Here is a 21,129-nt window from a genome sequence, read left to right on the forward strand (position 1 = left end):
CCAGCTATTTTGCAGTTTGAAGTGTGTTATATTTTTCATTGTTTCTTTAGCGTGCTTTTTTGTAGCTTAGAAAAAACATAACGGTTAATGTTATATCTGTATTATTGGTTGATGGAGAAAGCAGAAAACCTACAGTGCTTTATGAAATCATAAATAGTGATCACAGTTCATGACAAAACCAAACAATCCAGGAAACATTAATGATTAAATGTTCATCTGACACAAAATAAAATCTGTAAGCAGATTTTACACCTTATTAACCATAACAATATTTAATAAGATAAATTATCCAAATCCTGAAGGCCTATGTGATGGAAAATCAAGTATGATTACATTTTAATATTAATGTTTTATCTAGTTGTAATGGCAACTTGTATTGAGTGTACTTTTGTAGGATGTTTAAATTGTTATTCAAACTTTGTCTCATATACATGTATTTCTTGAAGTTTTTGCAGAACTGGTTCAAGGTCCGTTATTGTCTAACAGCAGATTATATGACACTGTAGTGACCCAGAGTAACTCCATGGTCACATGGGCTTATCAAAGTGCTGAAAAGGGTTACAATAAAAGGAGAGAATTTTCTTTTCTTGCCATAACAATTTTTCTAAAAAGAGAGTGACAATGAGTAATTATTGGCATAAAACTTAAAATAAAAGTTGATTTGTTAATTCACAGAAAACCTCTGTAGATGTACAGTTTTGAACCCGCCCCCCCAAAAAAAAAGAAATACCCAGAAAACTAACTTAAAAATGTAGTTTTTTAACATTATTTTTTAACTGTGATGCAATTACAATACTTTTGGAGGAGCCTGATATATTTGAATAACTGACTTGTTGAACTTTGCAAAGTAAAATTAAAGGGACACTATTGTCAAGGAGTGGGTAAAAAAAAAAACTGCCAGCAAGTGAATGCAACTACAACTATGATGTGTTCTACAGAAGCCCTTGAAGGTAAGTTGAAAAAAAAAAGATTCTGGTGATCCATTTTCTAGGTGAAAGTATGAACTAATTGTTTCCCCTCTTCTGTGCTTATGACCTAGGAACTGTGCAAATTATTTGTATTTTCTTTGGTAATAGTTATTTCATCCACAACAGTGATCACTTAACCATGTTCTTAATACGGAGCTTGTCACGCTTAATAGTTTAATCAATACATGACTAAAACGAGGGGTTTTGCTGTGATGGTGCTATAACCAAATAAAGCTCAATTGAATGTAATCAATCAAAATGAAAGTTGTAAAAAATAAGGAAGTTTTCTTGATTTTTTTTCAGGCAGGTGTAAACACAAACATTACATGGCTGAGTTTTTTCCTTTACTTTTACTTGAGTATTTCTTGCTTAAAATGTTACTTAACTTTACTTTTTAAAGATATTGTCAAAATAACCCCCATTCTTATTGCACTATAATTTTTTTAAGGCTGTCAACTTTCATAAGGATGAGGCACAGGTGAAAGCGACCAGGACTAATTGTGTAATGAAGTGGCAGAAATTACTGAGGACCAGGAAGTGGGACGGAAGGACTACAAAGTAGTCAGCAAGTAAAGCTCGTGACCATGACACATTTTCTATTGTTTGATGGATAAATTAATCATATTAAACATAATTATTTATTGCAGACTTCACAAATTAAATTACCATTGCTTGTGAGCTTAGTTAAAAAGCTTTATCTGTCCCATGTCACAGTTAGTTGTAGATATTACAGAAGTAGCAGCTTAAAGCTGATCTGAAATAGAATTTCGATGCGTCATGAATTTTCTGATTGATTCTAGGTCGTATCCCCAACAATGACATGACAGCAGAGCTCTCTTGTCAACTCCCTTAAGCAACCTCTGCACATTGAATGATGATCGTAACTTTCTGTCTAAATCCAAAATACAGTTGTATCGCTGGGGAATCTCGCCTCAAACTTAGCAGCAGAAGCAGCTGCTCTCTTTTTTTCCTGGCTCGCCAATTTTGAAAATGCCCCCTTCTCTTCTGCTGCTCAGAAAATCTTCTCTTTATGGTGTATCTTTGTTACAAGCAGGAGATGACACTGGTAAACAAATATCCTGAAATAATTGTTGTACTAAACTTTTCCCAGGTGTGAAAGTGGATGACGGCCAGCCAGGTGACTGGATTGTAGTAAAAGATCTAAGAAGAAAGAACTGGCAGGAGCTCCAGAGGACAGGACCAGATCAAGTGTTGCTGAGCACCCCAACTGGAGTTTGATTGCTGAAAGGGACACGGGGATTCGTGAATTCCAATTTTCCAAATAATGCCTCGGTCAAGGTGCTGACTTGGGAGCCTTGCTCGAGATGCCTTACAGCAGCCTTCATCATTGGAATGATGATGAACAGGGGTTATCATCTAAATGTGGAGATAGGATCATCAAGGGGAGGACAGTGGCCTCTACAAAGCCACATACACTTTTGCATCAAGTGATAACAACAGAAATGAGACACAAAGTTTATGTCATACAGTTGTGATAAGTAAATGTGGGGGGAGAGGAGAGAGGGAAGAGAGAAGGAAATGTGCTCAGTGCATCAGGGGGTTGGTCCCCCAGCAATCTAAGTTTACCCTAACTATAAGGCTAATACTAAAGACTAATGTTTTAAACCTAGTCTTAAAAGTAGAGAGGGTGTCTCCTTCTTGAATATGAACTGTGAGCTGGTTCCAAAGAAGAAGGGCCTTCTATTCTACTTTTAGAAATTTTAGAAACCACAAATAGGCCTGCAATCTGAGATTGAAGTGTTCTACAGGTAAATGATAAATGGTCTGCACGTATATAGCGCTTTTCTATCTATTGGTATTCAAAGCACTTTATATTGCTTCCCATGCTCATGCTTCCAACGTGCACACTCGGCAATGGGGGAGCTGGTATGCAGCTGGCCAACATTCAGTGTCTTGCTCAAGGCCACCGTGTGATTGGAGGAGTCGGGGATTGATCGAGCAACTGGGAGGTTTGGTGGATGACTGCTCTACCTCCTGTGCAACAGGCGCCCACATTTATTGGGATGATATGGTACCAAGAGGTCTTTTAGATATGACTGAGCTTGACCGTTGCTTGACTGAGCTTTATATATAAGGAGAGGGTTTTACATTCTATTCTAAATGTTACCTGAAGCCAACAGAGAGAGCTAATGAAGGAGAAATATGATCTCTCATTTAGTCAGCCTTCTTGCTTCAGTATTTTGAATTAATGAATTGTTTTTTGTTTTTTTTAGGGGGTTAATGGAGCATCACTTTGAGACAGGATAAACCTTATTTTGGCAATTAGAATCAGGACTTCAGAGGAAGAAGAGGAGAATTTCATAGCATTTGAAACACAAAAATTATTAAGATGATCAAGATACAATCTTGCACCAAACCTTGGGGATTTGACAAAATTGCAGTAGTATCTCAAAATTCTATCCATACTGGAGCACAGGACAGACTCAATGACAGCAGTGTAGAATTGGATCAGCAACTCCTGTGGCAAGGAAATACATCCTCTGCTGAGCCTTTCTGGGGATAGAGTCAATGTTGTTTTCCGACCTCAAGTCATGAGAGATAGTGGAAGAATTTTAAGGATTTCACAGTTGGCACAGCCATGGAGGATATGATGAGGGGAGGAAGTGTAGGGGGACTTCTCCTGAAATCCACTCTCATCTCTACAGTCTTGAGCATATTATGTTCCAGGTCTTTTTGCTCACACCAAAGCACCAGGGGATCAACTTTGTTTCGATATGCAGTCTCATCATCATCTCAGATGAGGCCGATAACAGTTGTCTCACCTCCACACTTTAGGAGCTTGACATTTGAGTCGCTTGAGGTGCAGTCGTTTGTGTAAATAGTAGGGAAGAGGGCAAAGGAGACATCCCTCAGGAGGTAAAGTTGACATCCATATGCTGGATGTCAACTTTACCATCCTTACCTGCTGTGTTCTGTTGGTGAGGAAGCTGGTGATCCACTCACAGATTGATGTGGATACAGAGAGCTGTGAAAGTTCGGAGGACAGGATTTCTGGAGTGATGGTCTTAAATGCTGAGCTGAAATATACTAACACAAACTGTGTGTATGTCCCAGGAGGTGGTCCAGGATGTAATGCAGTCCTATGCATTACAGTTCAAAATGCATTTGAACTGTTTACCCTGTAGTCAAACTGCAGGGGGTCTAGCAGGGGCCCTGTAATGTTTTTTAGGTGGTTCAACATACTACTACACATTAAAACACTAGTAGAAACTGCATAGGTGAAAATATAATGAATAGACATATTTTAAAGATTCCTACATTTTCTATGTTGACAATGTGTTAAAAGGGAGAGAGCAGCTGAGAGAATACAGCAAATTTAGTCATAAGAGTTGAGCTTTAAGGACCACATCTCCTCAGTCTCTTAGGGATGCAGATTTGCCCTCTACAACATCAGGAAGATCAGACCCTACATCACGGAATATATACAACCCAACTCATTGTACAGGCGCTGGTCACATCTCGTCTCGATTACTGCAACGCTTTGTTGATGGGGTTACCAATATCCACAATCAAACCCTTGCAGATGATCCAAAATGCGGCAGCTCGCCTAATTTTTAATCAGCCAAAAAAGACCCATGTCACACCACTCTTCAGATCTCTACACTGGCTTCCTGTAGCTGCTCGCATCAGGTTCAAAGCTCTGTCTCTTGCTTACAGGGTTGTTAACTCGACAGCTCCCGCTTACCTCAACTCACTCATTCAAGTCTACAATCCTTCTCGCCCAGTGCAATCTGCCAACAAACGACGTCTGGTGGTCCCAGCACCACATAGAAGACACCAAGCAAAACTGTTCAGCGCAATGATCCCACGATGGTGGAACGAGCTACCAAACGCTGCACGCTCAGCTGGCTCTCTCCCAATATTCAAAAAACTGCTGAAAACTGAACTCTTCCGCATCTTCCTATGCACTTAAATCTTTAAAAAAAGAAAAAACCTTTCTGCTCTCTTGCACTTGCATCTCGTAAACTGTGAACACTTTTCTGATAGGACTTTGCTTTGATGTTTTCTCCTTGACTTAGATTTTTGCTGCACTTGTCGGTTAAGATAAAAGCGTCTGCTAAATGACTAAATGTAAATGTAATGTAAATGTAAGAGTTAGATGAATAACAAACATTTATTTTCTTCCTCTTTTCCTTTCAGGTGTTCCCTTTCAGGGGTCACCGCAGTGAATCATCTGCCTCCATATAACCATATCCTCTGCATCCTCTTCTCTCCCAACAACTAACTCTATGTCCTCTCTGAATACATCCATAAATCTCCTCTTTGGTCTTCATCAAACTCCTGCCTGGCAGCTCCAACCTCAGCATCCTTTTACCCATATATTCACCATCTCTCTTCTGAACATGTCCAAACCACCTCAATCTGGCCTCTCTGACTTTATCTCCAAAACATCCAACATGAGCTGTCCCTCTGATGTCCTCATTCCTGATCCTGTCCATCCTCGTCACTCCCAAAGAGAACCTCAACATCTTAAGCTCTGCTACCGCCAGCTCTGCCTCCTTTTTCTTCCTCAGTGCCCCTCTGTAAGCCGTACAACATTGCTGGTATAACCTACATCTTGAAAACCTTTCCATTCATTCTTGCTGATACTCTTTTATTACCCAAAACACCTGACACATTTCTCCACCCATTCCAACCTTCTTTGCACATGTCTATCTTTTACACACTCTCTGTTGCTCTAAACCGTTGACCCTAAGTACTTGAAGTCCTAGATTTTCCTCCACCTGCTCCCTGCTCTCACTACAAATCCCAATGTCATCAGCAAACATCATAGTCCACGGAGATTCCAGTCTAACCTCATCTGTCAACCTGTCCATCACCAGAGCAAACAAGGAGGGGCTGATCCTTAATGCAGACCCACTTCGACCTTGAACTCCTCTGTCACACCTACAGCACCTCACCACTGTCTTACAGCTCTCATACATGTCCTGCACCACTCTAACATACTTCTCTGCCACTCCAGACGTCCTCATACAATACCACAGCTCCTCTCTCTGCACCCTGTCATACGCTTTGTCTAAATCTACGAAGACACAATGCAACTCCCTATGATCTTATCTGCATTTCTCCATCAGCATCCTCAAAGCAAATACTGCATCTGTTGCACTCTTTATAGGCATGAAACCATATTGCTGCTCACAAATGCTCACCTCTGCTCTTAGCCAAGCTTCATTGTATGGCACATCAATCATTCCACTAGTTGCCACAGCTCTGCACATCTCCCTTGTTCTTGAAAATCAGGACCAGTACACTTCTCCTCCATTCCTCAGGCATCCTCTTACTCTCCAATATCTTGGTAAACAAACTAGTCAGAAACTCTTCTGATACTTCTCCTTCATACCTCCACAATTATGTCATGATGACCAACTCCCTTTCTGCCTCGCCAACCCGTACAAGTCCACCTCTCCCTCCTTTGTGTCCAACTTAGCAAACAGCTCCTCATATGCTCTTTGTTTGGCCTTTACACGACATCTCCCCGTACTACTGTCTACTGTTTTCTGTCCTCTCAGTGTCCCACTTCTTCTTAGCTAACCTTTTCCCTGAATACATCACCTAATTGTTTTGTGAGGTAGAAATAGTTTTATGGAAGACACTGACATGTGTTCACCATGGTGAGTCCTTTTTCAATTCTTCTAAGATCTAGCAATACTCAAATATAGAAGAAGAACATTTCTACAACAGAAATCTAACATACTCTTCAAGGACTGCGGTCCATATTGGGCAAACATGCTTGATGTAATACCTCCCTTTGGAAGCAACTTCTGTACACATGTTTAGAATACTAGATATCTTTAAGGAATTTTCACATTTTTACAATTGACATGGCTGAAATAGTTCCCTCTGGGATAGGTTACTGTTGTAAATGTTATTTCTAACCACATGTTCAGTTGTTAATAAATTGTTACTGTATCACTGCACATAATGTACGTGTGTAATTACTCTGAGTCATTACAAATCACCACCCATTATTGATTTAGATCATTTATTAAGCACAGTGTAGACAGAAAAACTGACAATTCAGGAATAACTGTAAAAGTCCCATATTATATCCTTTTTTTACAAGTTTATATAGCTCTCAGAAAATCCCTATTAATGTGTTTACAATTTTCCAGCTAAAATATTATGTATATCACCATTCTTGCAATCAACATTACTGTAGCTTTTAATGCAAATGAGCTACTGCAACCCATGCCTCTTTGCAGAAGCATCTGTGTGAACCACGAATTACGTTCCTACACCAGCATTCAAGTCTCTGTATAATGTATAGTTTTTGTAAAATGTAGAGTGAGCATTATAGAAGCAAAACCATGGTACTTGCGTTACAATATGCAACCAAACACTTTGTGACATGTCATGTGATAATGTATACAACATACAAACAGAAAATTTGATACAACCAGACTGTGACATTCATACCAGTGGAAAGATTAGGGATGAAAAACTACTGTACATGCTATGAATTGATCAAAATTGCAAAGATATGATTTTCTGTTTCTTGCAATCACAGGATTAATTTTCTTTACAATTCATAACTACAGTAGCTTTAGCTTTTGGTTAAAGTCTACAGTGTGTCCTCACAGAAAAGGGCCAGTAGAGCTTTACCCCTAGATATGTATTTGATGCTGTCAATCTCACCACCACAGTTGCTCGGCTTCTGGAAGTGGATTTCCAGGTGGTCCTGCAGGTCTTCTTCATCCTCTATGTCCTTGATGTCATCCAGTAGGATAGTTCGCTTTAGAGTCCCACAGAAGGTCTAAAAGTTGAATAATAAACATTAGTTTTGTCTTCATTATTCAGTTTGTTAGACAATCAAGTCATACTCATACATGACTCATACAAGTCATATATACAGCCGACAGTTATTGATCTAAAGCAACAGGTCACAGCTGAGCTGAGTTTTTTTACTATTTACTAGAGATGTCCCACTCTGATCCAGAGAATCCATTTTGGTGTTAACCTTTTTTTAAAAGGTACATGCTGAACGCCATTGCTGAAGTATCATTTAAGGTTTTTTGCCAGTCTCATTGCTGTATATATACCTGAAACTTGTGCAGCTTGTATTCGAAAATGGGTCCAACTTGCACGCTCACTTCGGAGTCCAAATCCACAAGATACTTCCGTCTAAGAGTCAGGTTCTCCACATCTACACATACACACACAAACACACTTTAGCATTTCTAGATCACTGATGCTTTGCCATCAATTGTCTTAGGCATGATGATATTGACTGGTAAAACTCAGTGAGGGGTTTAACAAGGGTCAATATTAGGACCATAACTAAAATATTGCATATTAAAAAAAAATTGATGTCCAATACATTGCAATTTATAATATCTGCATATATGCATGTTGTATAGCTCAGTCATAACTCCATACAGGATATAGGAGGTAATACTAAAAAATCATATTCATCAAGTTCAAAATCGAGCGGTAAGAAATATTAACAGGACCAAGTATTAGGATTTTTTTAATATATAATGCATCTGACAGCATTTCTAAAAATGTACAGTGTATGCATAATAAGCTCAAACTTAGCCTATACCTTTTTGATCTATACATATAGCCATGGAAAGTGTCTGTCTCTGTCCCGTGAGTTCTTCACTCTTGACCCACTGGATGGCATGTGGTGACAGTATATGGTCTAGAGGTAGCGCTAAGTTTACACCCACAGTTACAGCTCCTCAGAGCATCCGACCATCATCGTCCCTAACACAACATATAGTACTAGTAGTACTGTATTTGTAAGGTACTGGAGTAAAAGATAAATCCAGTATTATTCAAGAGGCATGAAAACAGCAAACTTTTCCCAAACAAAGTTTCAAGGAGCGTAAAAATGTTACAGTTAATCTGACATTATCAAGCAATCGCACAGATAATTACTGTTCAGACATGACGGCTGCTTTCAGTGTTTATATGGCAGACTCAAGACTATCTGTAGTTTACTGTGTTTTCTTTTTCCAAAGCCTCTCTCCATAGAAGAAAAATGAAAGAAAGAAAAAAAAAATGTGAATAATGCGTTGTTTTAGCACTGTTTTACTCTCATTATATTCATGAGATAACAGAAGATAATAAGAGAATATAATGTATTTTTTAATAAAGACAGATTTTAGAAGATTATTTAGAACCCTAAGCCCGTTTCAGACATGTACCCTTGAAATTGTTAGGAGAATCCAGCCTCGAACATTGTCCAGAGTGTCCTTTCAGACATGTAACTCACAGCGGGAGATCGGTGTGAAAATCCACTCTATTTCTGTGCTCAATCAGTGTACACAAGAGGCGCAGTGTGATAAATTTGAACTCTGGGAAACTGTGCTTTGTTTACAGCACATCGGAGTAGTGCAACTAAAAATAAAAAGGTTCAATCACTAGACTACTGCAGCAGTTGAGTGATACAAACTAGGTAACTTTTTAATCCTCTAAACAATTCGGGACAGAGCAGCATGCTACAAACAAGAGCTCATGCGCATAATACTGAAATTCTAGTAAGGGGCTCGAGATATATAATCGGCAGCATTATTCACACTCCTAAAAAAGTCAAGATAATGTCAACTAATTGTAAACTAATTGGGTTAATTGGCAACAGGTCAGTAACATGACTGGGTATAAAAGGAGTGACAAACTGCATCTAAAAATTGTGGAACAATTTCTGATGTTCCTCGGCTTAAAATTGTGAAAACTTTGAAGATCCCACCATTTACAATCTCTGTGCACAAGGGACAAGGCCAAAACTGGATGTGCCTGATCTTTGGGCCCTCAGGTGGTGCTACATTAAAAACTGGAATGATATACTGGACATCAACTAATGGGCTCAGAAACACTTCCAGAAATCACTGTCTGTGAACACAGTTCGCTATCCAAGCCACAAATGTAAGTTAAATTTATGAGCCAAAATGGAAAACTATTCTGTGGTTAGATGAATCAAAAGTTGAAATTCTTTTGGAAACCATGGATGCCGTGCCCTGTGGACTAAAGAGGAGAGGGACCATCCAGCTTCTTATCAGCGGACAGTTCAAAAGCATTAATTTCTGATAGTTTGGTCTTCTGTCAGGAGACAGGAGCAGAAATTAATGCTTAATGCTTAAAATGCTTAAATTAATGCTTAAATTAATTAATGATGTTTCAGACAGTTGTTAAAAGAAGTAGGTAATAGTAAACATCGCACTGTTCTAATTTTCTTTTGATATATCAAATTGAAAATTATGTAATATTTTCCATGAAATAATAAAATTATTCAGTTTCAACATCTCATATGTTGTTTATGTTCTATTGTGAATAAATTATGAGTTGGTGAGATTTGCAAATCATTGCATTCTGTTTTTATTTATGTTTTAGACATTTCCCAACTTCTTTGAAATTAGGGTTTATATAGACACACCCAATAATGTGAATGTTTTGCTTAATTTTAAATATTATTGTTTGTTTATTCAAATAATTATACTTGCAATTTTAGGTTGAAAAAAAAAAAAGCTGAATGACTCTCCCCCACATGCACACATGCAGAATGTGTCTGGAAAGTTCCAGCATCAGTCCAGGATCTTGGTGTCTAATTATGTGCTCTTTTAGAAGCTTGGGAACTAAATACACAGTGTGTCACTTTTCACATGGTCTTAGTAAATGTGCCACAGAGTACTGTACCGCCTGGATGGAGAAAAGTGATGTATCCTGTCCCAGTGTTCTTATCATACTCCACTTCCTTCACCTCCCCTCCCCCTCTGCTGGACTTGGAAAAACTAATCTCCAGTTTGTCCTTCATTCTCTCCTCTGGCATGGAAGGGGGTATGTTAGAAACTTTGATCTTCTTTCTGGAAACTTCGAGCTGAACCTATATTAATGACAGCACACAGTGATTACAGTACAGTATAAATATACCATTTTTAATCGGCTTTAGCAGAGTTGAAATATCTCGAGTGACACTAAAGTGTTTGGAACTTGGCATGTGGGCTAGAAAAGGTTTTGGATTTCTCTGCAAAACAAAGACTGTGTGAAAAACTAATATTTAAGTATTTAAATGCAGTCCACTTTAAAAAAAATCAGTAATTGAATAGATAAATGTGTAAAAGCTTCTTATTAATGGACTAACCTAATTTTAGGTTCAGGTTTAGATTTAGTAATAACATCTGTCAAAACCCTTTTGTTACCCTTCTCAAAATGTCCCTATTTGCACTCTGATGCTGGTGGTCAGCTAACACTCAGCTAAGTGCTGTATGACTCATTACATTAGGCTCATTACAGAAAAAAACGTGCAAATGTGTAATACGTTGTTGACCTTGTTGCTTATGCTATAGCCAACCCTAGTCTCTCTTTATCTTAAACCTATACTTTCTCCTCATTTTAAATTAAAAAATGTTAGGGTGCAATCTCTTTTCAGAAACCTTTTCTCTTTGATCACTTGGAGAGCCTGGATGAGGTGAGTGAGAAAAGAGAGATAAATGAGGCAAAGGCAGTGGGTACATACACAGCCTGTTGAACAGATTTGTTTAATGTGATGAGTCCTGTTTAAAAAGGTGGTGGTAATGCGTCCCTGAGAAGGGAGTGGGATCCTGACAGCAGGATCAGTTTTGAGTCCCTAATCTGTTGCCCTGAGAAAGTCAGCAGTAGGTTTCCTCTGATTGAGCACATTTCAGAGAAAACTTCTCATCCCTGAAGGTGAGAATTGCTTGGAGTATGGTTTGTATTCTGGCAGCTCAAAAGCCAGCCTAGGAGCAACCAACACTGCTTATGATCAATGCACAGGCGTGGCCCAAGCCGCAGGCTGTTGCAGTTGCTCTCCTTTTCTTTTAAGTTATTCTTCCTTTTTCCTACTTGCAATGTACAATTTTAGTATAGTGAAGTATCCATTTTGCTGTGTAAGCTTACCCTCTCTGATAATGCGTTTTGAGGGAGTTTTTATCTTTGTTTTTATCATTGCAGAACTTTTTCTGATTCAAGCTGTGGCCAGTATGCAACAGTTGTATGGAGCTGGAACTAGCTCATTTGTTTACAGTTGGGAACAGCTGATCGGGCTGCAGCAGACCTCCACTCTGAATTCAAGTTTCGTTCAGACTTTAGGCGTGCCGGATGAAGTAAGGAGGAAAACAGCAAGAGGACACAGAGCTGGCAAAGAGCATAGGGTTGGAAAAGAAAACAGGGAAGGTCTCTAAAGAATAAGGTGAACAAGTTGAATGCACTGGTTAGGAAGGATAATATCTTTCGAGAGTGTAGTCTAAGGTGTTTCACAGAGACAGGGCTGCAGGAAAGTATGCCTGACATAAGCGGGTGGATTGGATGAGAGATAAAAGCGGAAAGAAGAAAGGAGGGGGTATGGTCGTCTACATCAGCAGCAGGTGGTTTCAGTCTGTTGCCCGGACATTGAACTGCTGGCGAGGGCCTTCATCCGTACTATATGCCCAGGGAGTTCTCACATGCTATATTGATCACCGTCTACATACCCTCCCTTCCTCCGCAGAGACCACACATGACGTCATACACTCGGTCATAGCCAGACTTCAGACCCGATATCCTGAAGCCCTCTTTATGATCTCCGGTGACTTTAATCATGCAACCCTCTCCCAAGACACTGGACCTGATGTTATAATGGCCTACAGCTCTTCTGCCCTTCCCTCTCTGGCCAGGTTACCCTCCCTTCCTGGGCAGGTGATCACAGCCTGATCCACCTCCTATCTGTGTACAAGCCCCTGGTTCAAAAAGGGGAAGGCTTATCCAAGAGTGCCTGGATTTAGTACTACCTCACTGACCAACCCCAGTATGTCCGTCTGCAGAACTGTTTGTCTGACACTGTGACCCACAGCACAGTTGCTTCCCAAGGGACATTTCTGTCAGTTAACAGGGTGAAGAGAAAGGGTCAGGTACAGCTGCCACCTGCCACCTTCAGAAGTTTTCTGATGACTCTGCGGTTGCTGCAGGATAGAGATATCCCAAAGTATCGATTAGTGGTGGACAGATTTGTTAACTGATGTGAGCAAATTCCAATTCCAGCTCAACATCTGTAAAACAAAGCAAAGCAATATGAAGGTGGCAGACAGTAACAGACTGGACAAACTAATAAGAAGGGCTTTTGTTCTGAGAGAGAAGCTGGACCCTCTGCATATTGTGGCTGTTAGGAGAGTGGGGACCAGCTGTAATGAAACAACACAATTTCCCTATGGGATCAATAAAGTTGTTTGAAACTTCAATCATGAATGAACGGAAATTAGCCCCTTCAAATCTAGAGCTGGTCTGGGCAGCACAGAAGTATTGGGGTAATTTCCTGTGCCTGCCATCACATACAGTGCAAAGATTTGCTTAGTCTCATGTTGAAAAGACAAAAAGAATGAAACTTTTTTTTCCTCCCATGAAATGTAATGAACATTCCACTACTTCAGAATTTCCAAACTGTTGCACTGCTAATTTTTTATTATTTTACTGTAACTATATACTCTTGATATACCATTTCTGTTACTTCAGATGAAAGAAAAAAAGCATTTGTACCAGCTGAATCTGCATCATTATATTATGTTGGTTTAGGGTTAGGTTCGCATCATCGTGAATGCCATTTCAAGCACCCACATCCTACAGCCTCTCAGTAGGATAGCCTTTGGAGCTTTGAAGACTTTCCAATCACTACCTTACCTATCCCTATCTTCAGTTGCCATAAGAAGTACAGCCTCTGCTGAGCTTTATTGGTGAGGGAGCTGATATTCTGCTCCCTCTTGAACTCTTTGGTGATTGTGGTGCCCAGGAATTGGAAGGACTTGACAGAGGTCACTGGAGTGTTGCAGAGGGTGACATGGGAGAGGAGGCTTGGGGCTTCCCTGAAATCCACGATCATCTCCACTGTCTTGAGAGCGTTTAGATCTAGGTTGTTCATGCTGCACCGAAACCCCAGACGGCCTTGAGCTGAGTGCAGCTCTCACTGGTGCCCAGATAGCCAGTATAATACAAACTGAGTTTACAGTGACCATCAACCAGGTTTTACTCTGTTACTCAACTACATATACCAACTAAGGTCAAAATCTTGCCGGTATATGTTTTTTGTTGGAACACGTGGTAGAGATACAGAGCCTAACTGACCTGACTTGGAAGTATGTAGACTCAGTCCAGAACCCAACAGATGATCTTACCAGAGGTCTGACTCTAGAACAGTTGTCACTCTCTCATAGGTGGAACTCTTATTGCTCCTGCTTCAGCCACATGATCAGTATTGCCAGGAATGCCGACCACTGTAGCAGAACCAGAGAAGGGTGAATTAAAGAGGTCATTATTTGTTTTCTCTATATCACTGGCATCAAATGCTCAGCTTCCAGACCCAGACAGGTTTCATTCTTGGAAGACGCTAGTCCAGAACCCTGCACAGTCCTTTCATTTGGCAGATGCCTCTGATGCTGAAACACAATGTGAAGCTGCAGACTTTATAGAAGCAGAAAGGTGCATCCTAATAAAGGCTATACAAGAATAATTCCCTGATGAAGTCAAAGCCCTCAAGTCCAAGCAATGTGTTTCTTCTGACACCTGCTTGGCTTCCTTAGCACCAGAATACAACGAGGCAACAGGCCCGAGACAGGCAGTGGAAGTGGAAACCATCCACCCAATTGTACTGGATGCAAGGCATTCTACTACAAAGCTACTGATTCAGAACTTTGATTAAAGTTCATCCATTCAGGTCCAGATAAGGTTTTGGCAGAGCTTTTGTCGACAATGTTGGGTGTTAAGAGGTCAAGAAGCTATTTGGAAGATCAAGCATGCCTGCGGCATTGTAAGCACTGGCATGCAAACCCAAATATTACCTAAAAGGCTGATCTGGTGTGACCCTGCTGAGCCATCAAGGATGTTTCCTTTGTGTCGCACAAAGGGCAAAATGGGAGAGTTGTGGCAGGAAGGGCATCGGGCATAAAAACTCATGCCAAATCAAAGGACAGAAAATCTTCCGCTGTGGCAACCCCAGAAGAGACAAGCTGAAAGCCCCTGACCCATTTGATGTGGCCAGGAGATCTTCAAATGCATGACTACCACGTGTGTGCACTTAGATCTTCTGGAAAGCCTTGATACAGATGACTTTCTTTTGGGAGAAAGAAAGAATCAGCCCTGTATATTGTTCTACTTGAAATCGAAAGCATTCTACATACCAAATCTTTAGGATATGCGTCATCAGATATTGATCTTGATCCTACAACACCAAACCTACTATTTATGAGACGCAAAGACTCCTTGTTATGTCAAATCTTCTATGATTCCCACAATCTACTGGGAAAGAGATGATTGAAGCACAGCCAGGTATTGTCAGATAACTTCTTGATGGCTTTTATAAGACATTACCTGCCAAATCCGCAGTAATGCCAGAAATAGAGGACTGATACCAGATAACCTACTACGGGTTAAGTTTTACTCATGGTAGATCTATAACTTCCACGTGCCTTCTGACCAGCAAGTATTGTAACAGAAACCTTCTATGGACCAGACGGACAGGTTCAAATAGCCTCAGTAAATCTTAGAGATAATATATGTATTTCCTGTTGCCCAACTAATTCAGCTTCCTAAACTATCAGAGGAAAACACGGAAGTACCTGCTATCCAATTGAATACACATGTCAAGGCAGACAATTGGGGGGCTGGCTCTGTTGGAAATCAGCAGTACCCGCTGGTCGACAGAGCTAATAATAACATCCAGTGTCTGATGCTTGACTAATACTGCCATCACAAGTACAGCAGCCATGTTAGGATGGTGCTGATGGACAATTAAGGGGAAGCAAAAGCGTATCAGACAAGTTAATGAGTCTGAAGCTGGAAACTGAAGGCGTGATGTTCAGGACAGATGGTGCTATCTTCTTTGCAAAGAGGATAGAAATGGCTGTGGTGAACACCTTCTTCCAGAAGAGACAGGAACATAGGGTGACAAATAAGAGCGGAGATAGAAGTATACAGGTGGACTACATCTTATGCCGTTGTTGTAATCTAAAAGAGATTAGTTTCTGCAAAGTATTGGTAGGGGAGAGTGTAGCCAGACAACACAGGATGGGGGTGTGTAAAATGACTCCGGTGGTAAGGAAGATGAGGAGGACGAAGGCAAAGAAGAGGAAGAAGTGGTGGAACTTGAAAAAGGAAGAATGTTGTATGAATGTAGTTTTCAGGGATGAACTGAGACAGACATTTATACAGAGAAAGAGGATAGATAAGGAGAGTGGGACACATTTAGAGGACTGAAGAAAGTAAACAGGAGTACAGGGAGATACAGCGTAAGGTGAAGGTAGAGGTGGCAAAGGCCAAACAAAGAGCATATGAGGACTTGTATGTTAGGTTGGACACTAAAGAGGGAGAGGTGGATTTGTACAGGTTGGCCAGACAAAGAGATAGAGATGGGAAGGATGTGCAGCAGGTTAGTGTGATTAAAGATAAGGATGGAAATGTATTGACAGCTGCCAGGAGTGTGATGGGAAGATGGAAGGAGAACTTTGAAGTTGATGAATATTGAGGAAAATGAGAGGGAGCAGGTGTGGAGCAAGAAGTAGCAAAGATTAGTAAGAGTGAGGTGAGGAGGATGTTGAAGAGGATGAAAAGTGGAAAGTCAGTTGCCAGTCAGTACCTGGAGGTATGGAAGTGTCTAGGAGAGGTCATAGAAGGAGAAGGTCATAGGGAGTTGGATTGTGTCTTTGTAGATCTAAAGAAAGCGTATGACAGGGTGCCAAGAGAGGAGCTGTGGTATTGTATGAGGAAGTCTGGAGTGGTATGTTAGAGTAGTGCAGGACATGTATGAGAGCTGTAAGACCGTGGTCAGGTGTGCTCTAGGTGTGACAGGGGAGTTCAAGGTGAAGGTGGGTCTGCATCAAGGATCGGCTCTGAGCCCCTTCTTGTTTGCTCTGGTGATGGACAGACTGACAGATGAGGTTAGACAAGAATCTCCCTGGACTATGATGTTTGCAGATGACATTGTTATTTGTAGTGAGAGCAGGGAGCAGGTGGAGGAAAATCTAGAGAGGTGGAGGTCTGCTCTGGAAAACAGAGGAATGAAGCTTAGCCGCAGTAAGACAGACTACATGTGTGTGAATGAGAGGGACCCAGGTGAAACGGTGAGGTTACAGGGAGCAGAGGTGAAGAAGGTGCAGAAGTTTAAGTACTTAGGGTCAACGGTTCAGAGCAACGGAGAGTGTGGAAAAGAGGTGAAGAGGTGACTGCAAGCAGGTTGGAACGGGTGGAGAAAAGTGTCATGTGTGTTGTGTGATAAAACAGTATCAGCAAGAATGAAAGGAAAGGTGTTCAAGACGGTGGTGAGACCAGCGATGTTCGGGTTAGAGACATTGGCACTGAGGAAAAGACAGCAGGCAGAGCTGGAGGTAGCAGAACTTAAGATGTTGATGTTCTCTTGGGGAGTGATGAGGATGGACAGGATCAGGAATGAGGACATCAGAGGGACAGCTCATGTTAGATGTTTTGGAGATAAAGTCAGAGAGGCCAGATTGAGGTCGTTTGGACATGTTCAGAGAAGAGACTGAATACATAACTGTGGCGACCCCTGAAAGGGAACAGCCGAAAGTAAAAGAAGAAGAGGCACGTTTGGGTGTAATGATTTCAAATACTTAAAAAAAAAAACAATTAGAAATCATCAATATTACATTTCAGATATCTAGGATACCATGTATGACTTTTCAATGAAAAGCATTGGCTTCAAATGATTTTGTGCCACCCAGACAGTGTGTGTTGTGTTTGTTAGCCTCCAGTCCATAGTTTAGTTCAGGAAATATATACCTGCATCATGTCACAAATGAAAAAACACAATGCACAAAGGATTTATAAATAACAGCTTGTCACAGTCTGACAGCTGAACATCACCTTCACTTTATCAGAATGTACCTCAAAGTTCATAGCAGGATCCATGGTTATCCTTTTTGGCTTCACTTCCAAACTCAGGTTCTCACAGGATACAGAGCACTTGGTAATTTTCAGGATCTGAGAGGCCACTGGAGAATAGAAAACATGACAAAAGTATGTTCACTCATCACAGTAAGGTATATTTGCAAATTATCATATGTGCCTCAGCCTTGAGCACATAATGTTTTGTCCATGCACCCAATTATATTTCAAAGAGACAATCATAGGCATTTTTAACAAAGACTGTTTTATTTTGGAAAGAAAAAAAAATCTATTCTGTACAAAATGTATCTGTATTTTTGCTAATACCCAAGTAATGTGTACCTTTTTCTTCCTCAAAGGTGATGAGTGCCTGCCCTCCATCCAAAAGCATAGTGGGTCTTTGGCTAATGGTGAAAACTCCTTTAATTGGTTTACTGTCATCGTCACACTCCTCTTTGAGCTGACTGGTAAAATTAACATCTGTGTCTGGAATCTCTGCATAAATCTGGACAGGTGGAGATATACAGAACAATTATCATTTTAATATTTTGATATATCAAACATTTATTGGTTGTTCAAAATACTGTCCCTAATCAATACACTAAAAGTGGTGCTCCAACAGTCTGACTAAGATTTGAGATGACTGGGTGTACTAAGGGCTTTTTTTACCTTGAATTTCTGTTTCAGTTTGATGGACTCCTCTTTCTTGTTTTGCAGTTCAGCCTTGCATCTTCTTAGTTTGTCAAGAAAATCTTCTTTGCAATTGCAAAGCTTCAGGATTTCATCCTTTAAAAAAAAAGAAAGAAAAAAGTGAAAAAACACAGAGATTTTTTAGTTCCTTGTTCAATCTCAGTTTTCCTCCTTCTGATACTATGGAGATGACAGTTAACAATACCTTCACTCCACTCATGCTTTGAGAAAATTCTTTTCGACACTCCTCTTGCTTTTTGGCCCAAGCCAGCATTTCCTGCTTGTTCTTCTCCTTGGCTTCATCTTCTTCAAGTTTTTCCATTATCAGCCTGGATTTTGCATCATCAGCTTTTTCTACTTTAGTCTTAAAGACAAAACCAGTAAATGTTCAGATGAAAAAAAAAGACCTACATGTGCAGTTTTTATTTAACTGTGCTTATAGGAAGTTCTTCCAGTTCTTCTTGATAATGAAAGATTACCACATTCATAACAAGAGCAATTTTACAAGACAGATGTTGCTGTTCATTTGCATGTTTCTGTTCAAATATAATTGTATTGTTTTAAAACATTATAATGCTTTGAAGCATTAAAAATTACTAGTCCACTAAATTTCATCCACTAAACTGTAGTAGAAAGTTCCACTCAATTACACCTCCTGTGTACAACTGAAAAACTACAATCATGCTCTAAAGTTAGTACAGCCCATTTTATCCCGATTTATCTGTTTTTATCATTTAGGGAATATTTCTAAAATGAGGTAAATGATGTCCAATGTACATTGAGAGATGATCATACATGCTTTTATCTCATCTCGTTTAGACTATTGTAATTTACTCTTTCGTTGTCTTAAAAAAACTTTATAAATCGGCTTAATATTGTTCAGAACTCAGGAATGAGGCTTTCAAAATCTGCTTGTGGTCCCTAAAACCCATTTTAAAACTTGGGGGGATCTTTGTTTTCAGTTTGTGGCTACCAGACTGTGGAACACCCTGCCCCTGACTCTGACTCTGCTTGTGGCTGATTCCACTGATTCTTTTAAAAAGCAACTGAAGACACTCTCCTTCGACAAGCTTTTAGCTTACTGGGCTCTTATGGTTGCATCTTTGTTGTAGTTGTGTTTTAAATTTATATTTGAAGTTTTATAGTCTGTACTATTTTTTTTTTTTACATTTTGTAAAAAATTTGCGATTTTATCTGTGAAAGGTGCTATATAAAAATAAATTTTACTTACCTACTCGATGTGTAATCTGTGTAAGAACTTAAGAACGATTATCTGATCATAGCAGTTGTTAGTTTTAGGGAAATACAATGGCATAACTTGTTTCCCAATGCCAATATTTATTTAACAAATATTAATCCAAAAGAACAAAATGGCCATTTGGTCAACACAAAGTACCCTTACTGCTTCCATAGGATATAAGAGGGCATGACTGCATGATTAAAAGAAGACTGAACAAGAAAGCCTATTCTGTCTAATATAAAAGCACAATTGAGGTTCACAAAACTGCATCTGAACAAACCACAAGACTTTTGGAACAATGTCCTATGGACAGATGAAACCATAGTAGAGTTGTTTAATGAAAATCAAACACAGCCTTTCAGTAGAAACACGTCATATCCACTGTCAAGCACAGTACACCAGTAAATTTACATCCACAATGGCTGAAACATATTTTTAAAAAAATCAAGGTTTAGAAATATTATTGCACATAAGCACTGAAACTGCTTTATCCCTACTAGTAAGTAATAGAATATATGTAAAATAACAGTATATAGAATAATTGTGATATCACTTAAAGTATTAATCTGCAGACCAGGATATAAATTCATTTATAAACCATATTGGAGTTTATTTTACACTGTTAGCCTACTGCTGGCCTACTTGTATTCCATTAATGTATTTCATGGTGCTAAGTGTGGGTAAACTAGCCCAGATTTCACAACTGTATTTTTCCAAACTTTTTTGTTGGACGTGGGTGTTTTTCCATGAGTTCTGTTATACTTTTTTGTTTTGTTTACAATCAATCTTATGGAAGTTATTTTAACATCAACTTCTTACCTTCCAAATATCGAGCTCTTTCTTGGCCTCCTCCAGATCTCTCTCCACCTGACATGAAATAACCAACTAGTTAAAGAAAACATGCTAGATCACTGACCAGCCATTTCAGAATGGCTTCATCGATTCTTACCTTGTCATTTAACAGTTGGTTGTTGTGCATGTCAGCCATGACCTGTTCGACAAAAACGAAACTCCGTTAGATAAGAATATAAAAAAGTCGATTTAATAAAACTTGTTATAAAAGTATCTACCTGTTTCAGACTTTGGGTTAGGTTTATTGTGTTGTACAAGATCTTTAACGAAGAAGGATTAAATGATAAGCCACACGATTTTTAGCTGCAGTGCTACAGAAATCAAAATCAAAAGTGAAACTTAAAGCTGTGGATGCAATTCGATTGGTCTGAAATGTCAACTTTCATAAGGACTATACTACACAGAGAACAAGAAAACAAGGGTGGTTGACTAGCAGATGTCACTATCGACTGTAAAACAACGACACTCTTCTCTACGTCAACCCTGATGCCATTTTTATACATTAACCATGACGCATTGGTGTTCAGCTAGCCATTC

General features: G+C 39.7%; 1 protein-coding gene across 1 annotated transcript; it reads right to left on the reverse strand.

Moving 5' to 3' along the window:
- Nucleotides 1–6,955: 6,955 nt before the first annotated feature.
- nmi (N-myc (and STAT) interactor) lies at nucleotides 6,956–21,108 on the reverse strand. Its single transcript, XM_067516393.1, has 10 exons — nucleotides 20,811–21,108; nucleotides 20,690–20,731; nucleotides 20,560–20,607; nucleotides 18,706–18,864; nucleotides 18,480–18,596; nucleotides 18,153–18,315; nucleotides 17,811–17,917; nucleotides 10,626–10,812; nucleotides 8,030–8,133; nucleotides 6,956–7,743 (listed from the first exon to the last, which is right to left on the reverse strand). The coding sequence occupies exons 2-10, from the start codon at nucleotides 20,726–20,728 to the stop codon at nucleotides 7,552–7,554; spliced, it is 1,116 nt and encodes a 371-aa protein (XP_067372494.1). The 5' UTR covers nucleotides 20,729–20,731; nucleotides 20,811–21,108; the 3' UTR covers nucleotides 6,956–7,551.
- Between the last annotated feature and the right edge of the window lie 21 nt (nucleotides 21,109–21,129).

The sequence above is a fragment of the Channa argus genome, chromosome 9, assembly GCF_033026475.1.
Source record: "Channa argus isolate prfri chromosome 9, Channa argus male v1.0, whole genome shotgun sequence".
Taxonomy (NCBI): domain Eukaryota; kingdom Metazoa; phylum Chordata; class Actinopteri; order Anabantiformes; family Channidae; genus Channa; species Channa argus.

Bases quoted from the DNA above. Each gene is read 5' to 3' on its own strand.
- nmi (XM_067516393.1), bottom strand. From the start codon at position 20,728: ATGGCTGACATGCACAACAACCAACTGTTAAATGACAAG. The intron at 20,608-20,689 runs GTAAGAATCGAT...ATTTCATGTCAG, and splicing joins ACCAACTGTTAAATGACAAG to GTGGAGAGAGATCTGGAGGA. The intron at 18,597-18,705 runs GTATTGTTAACT...TTTTTTTTAAAG, and splicing joins AAAGCATGAGTGGAGTGAAG to GATGAAATCCTGAAGCTTTG.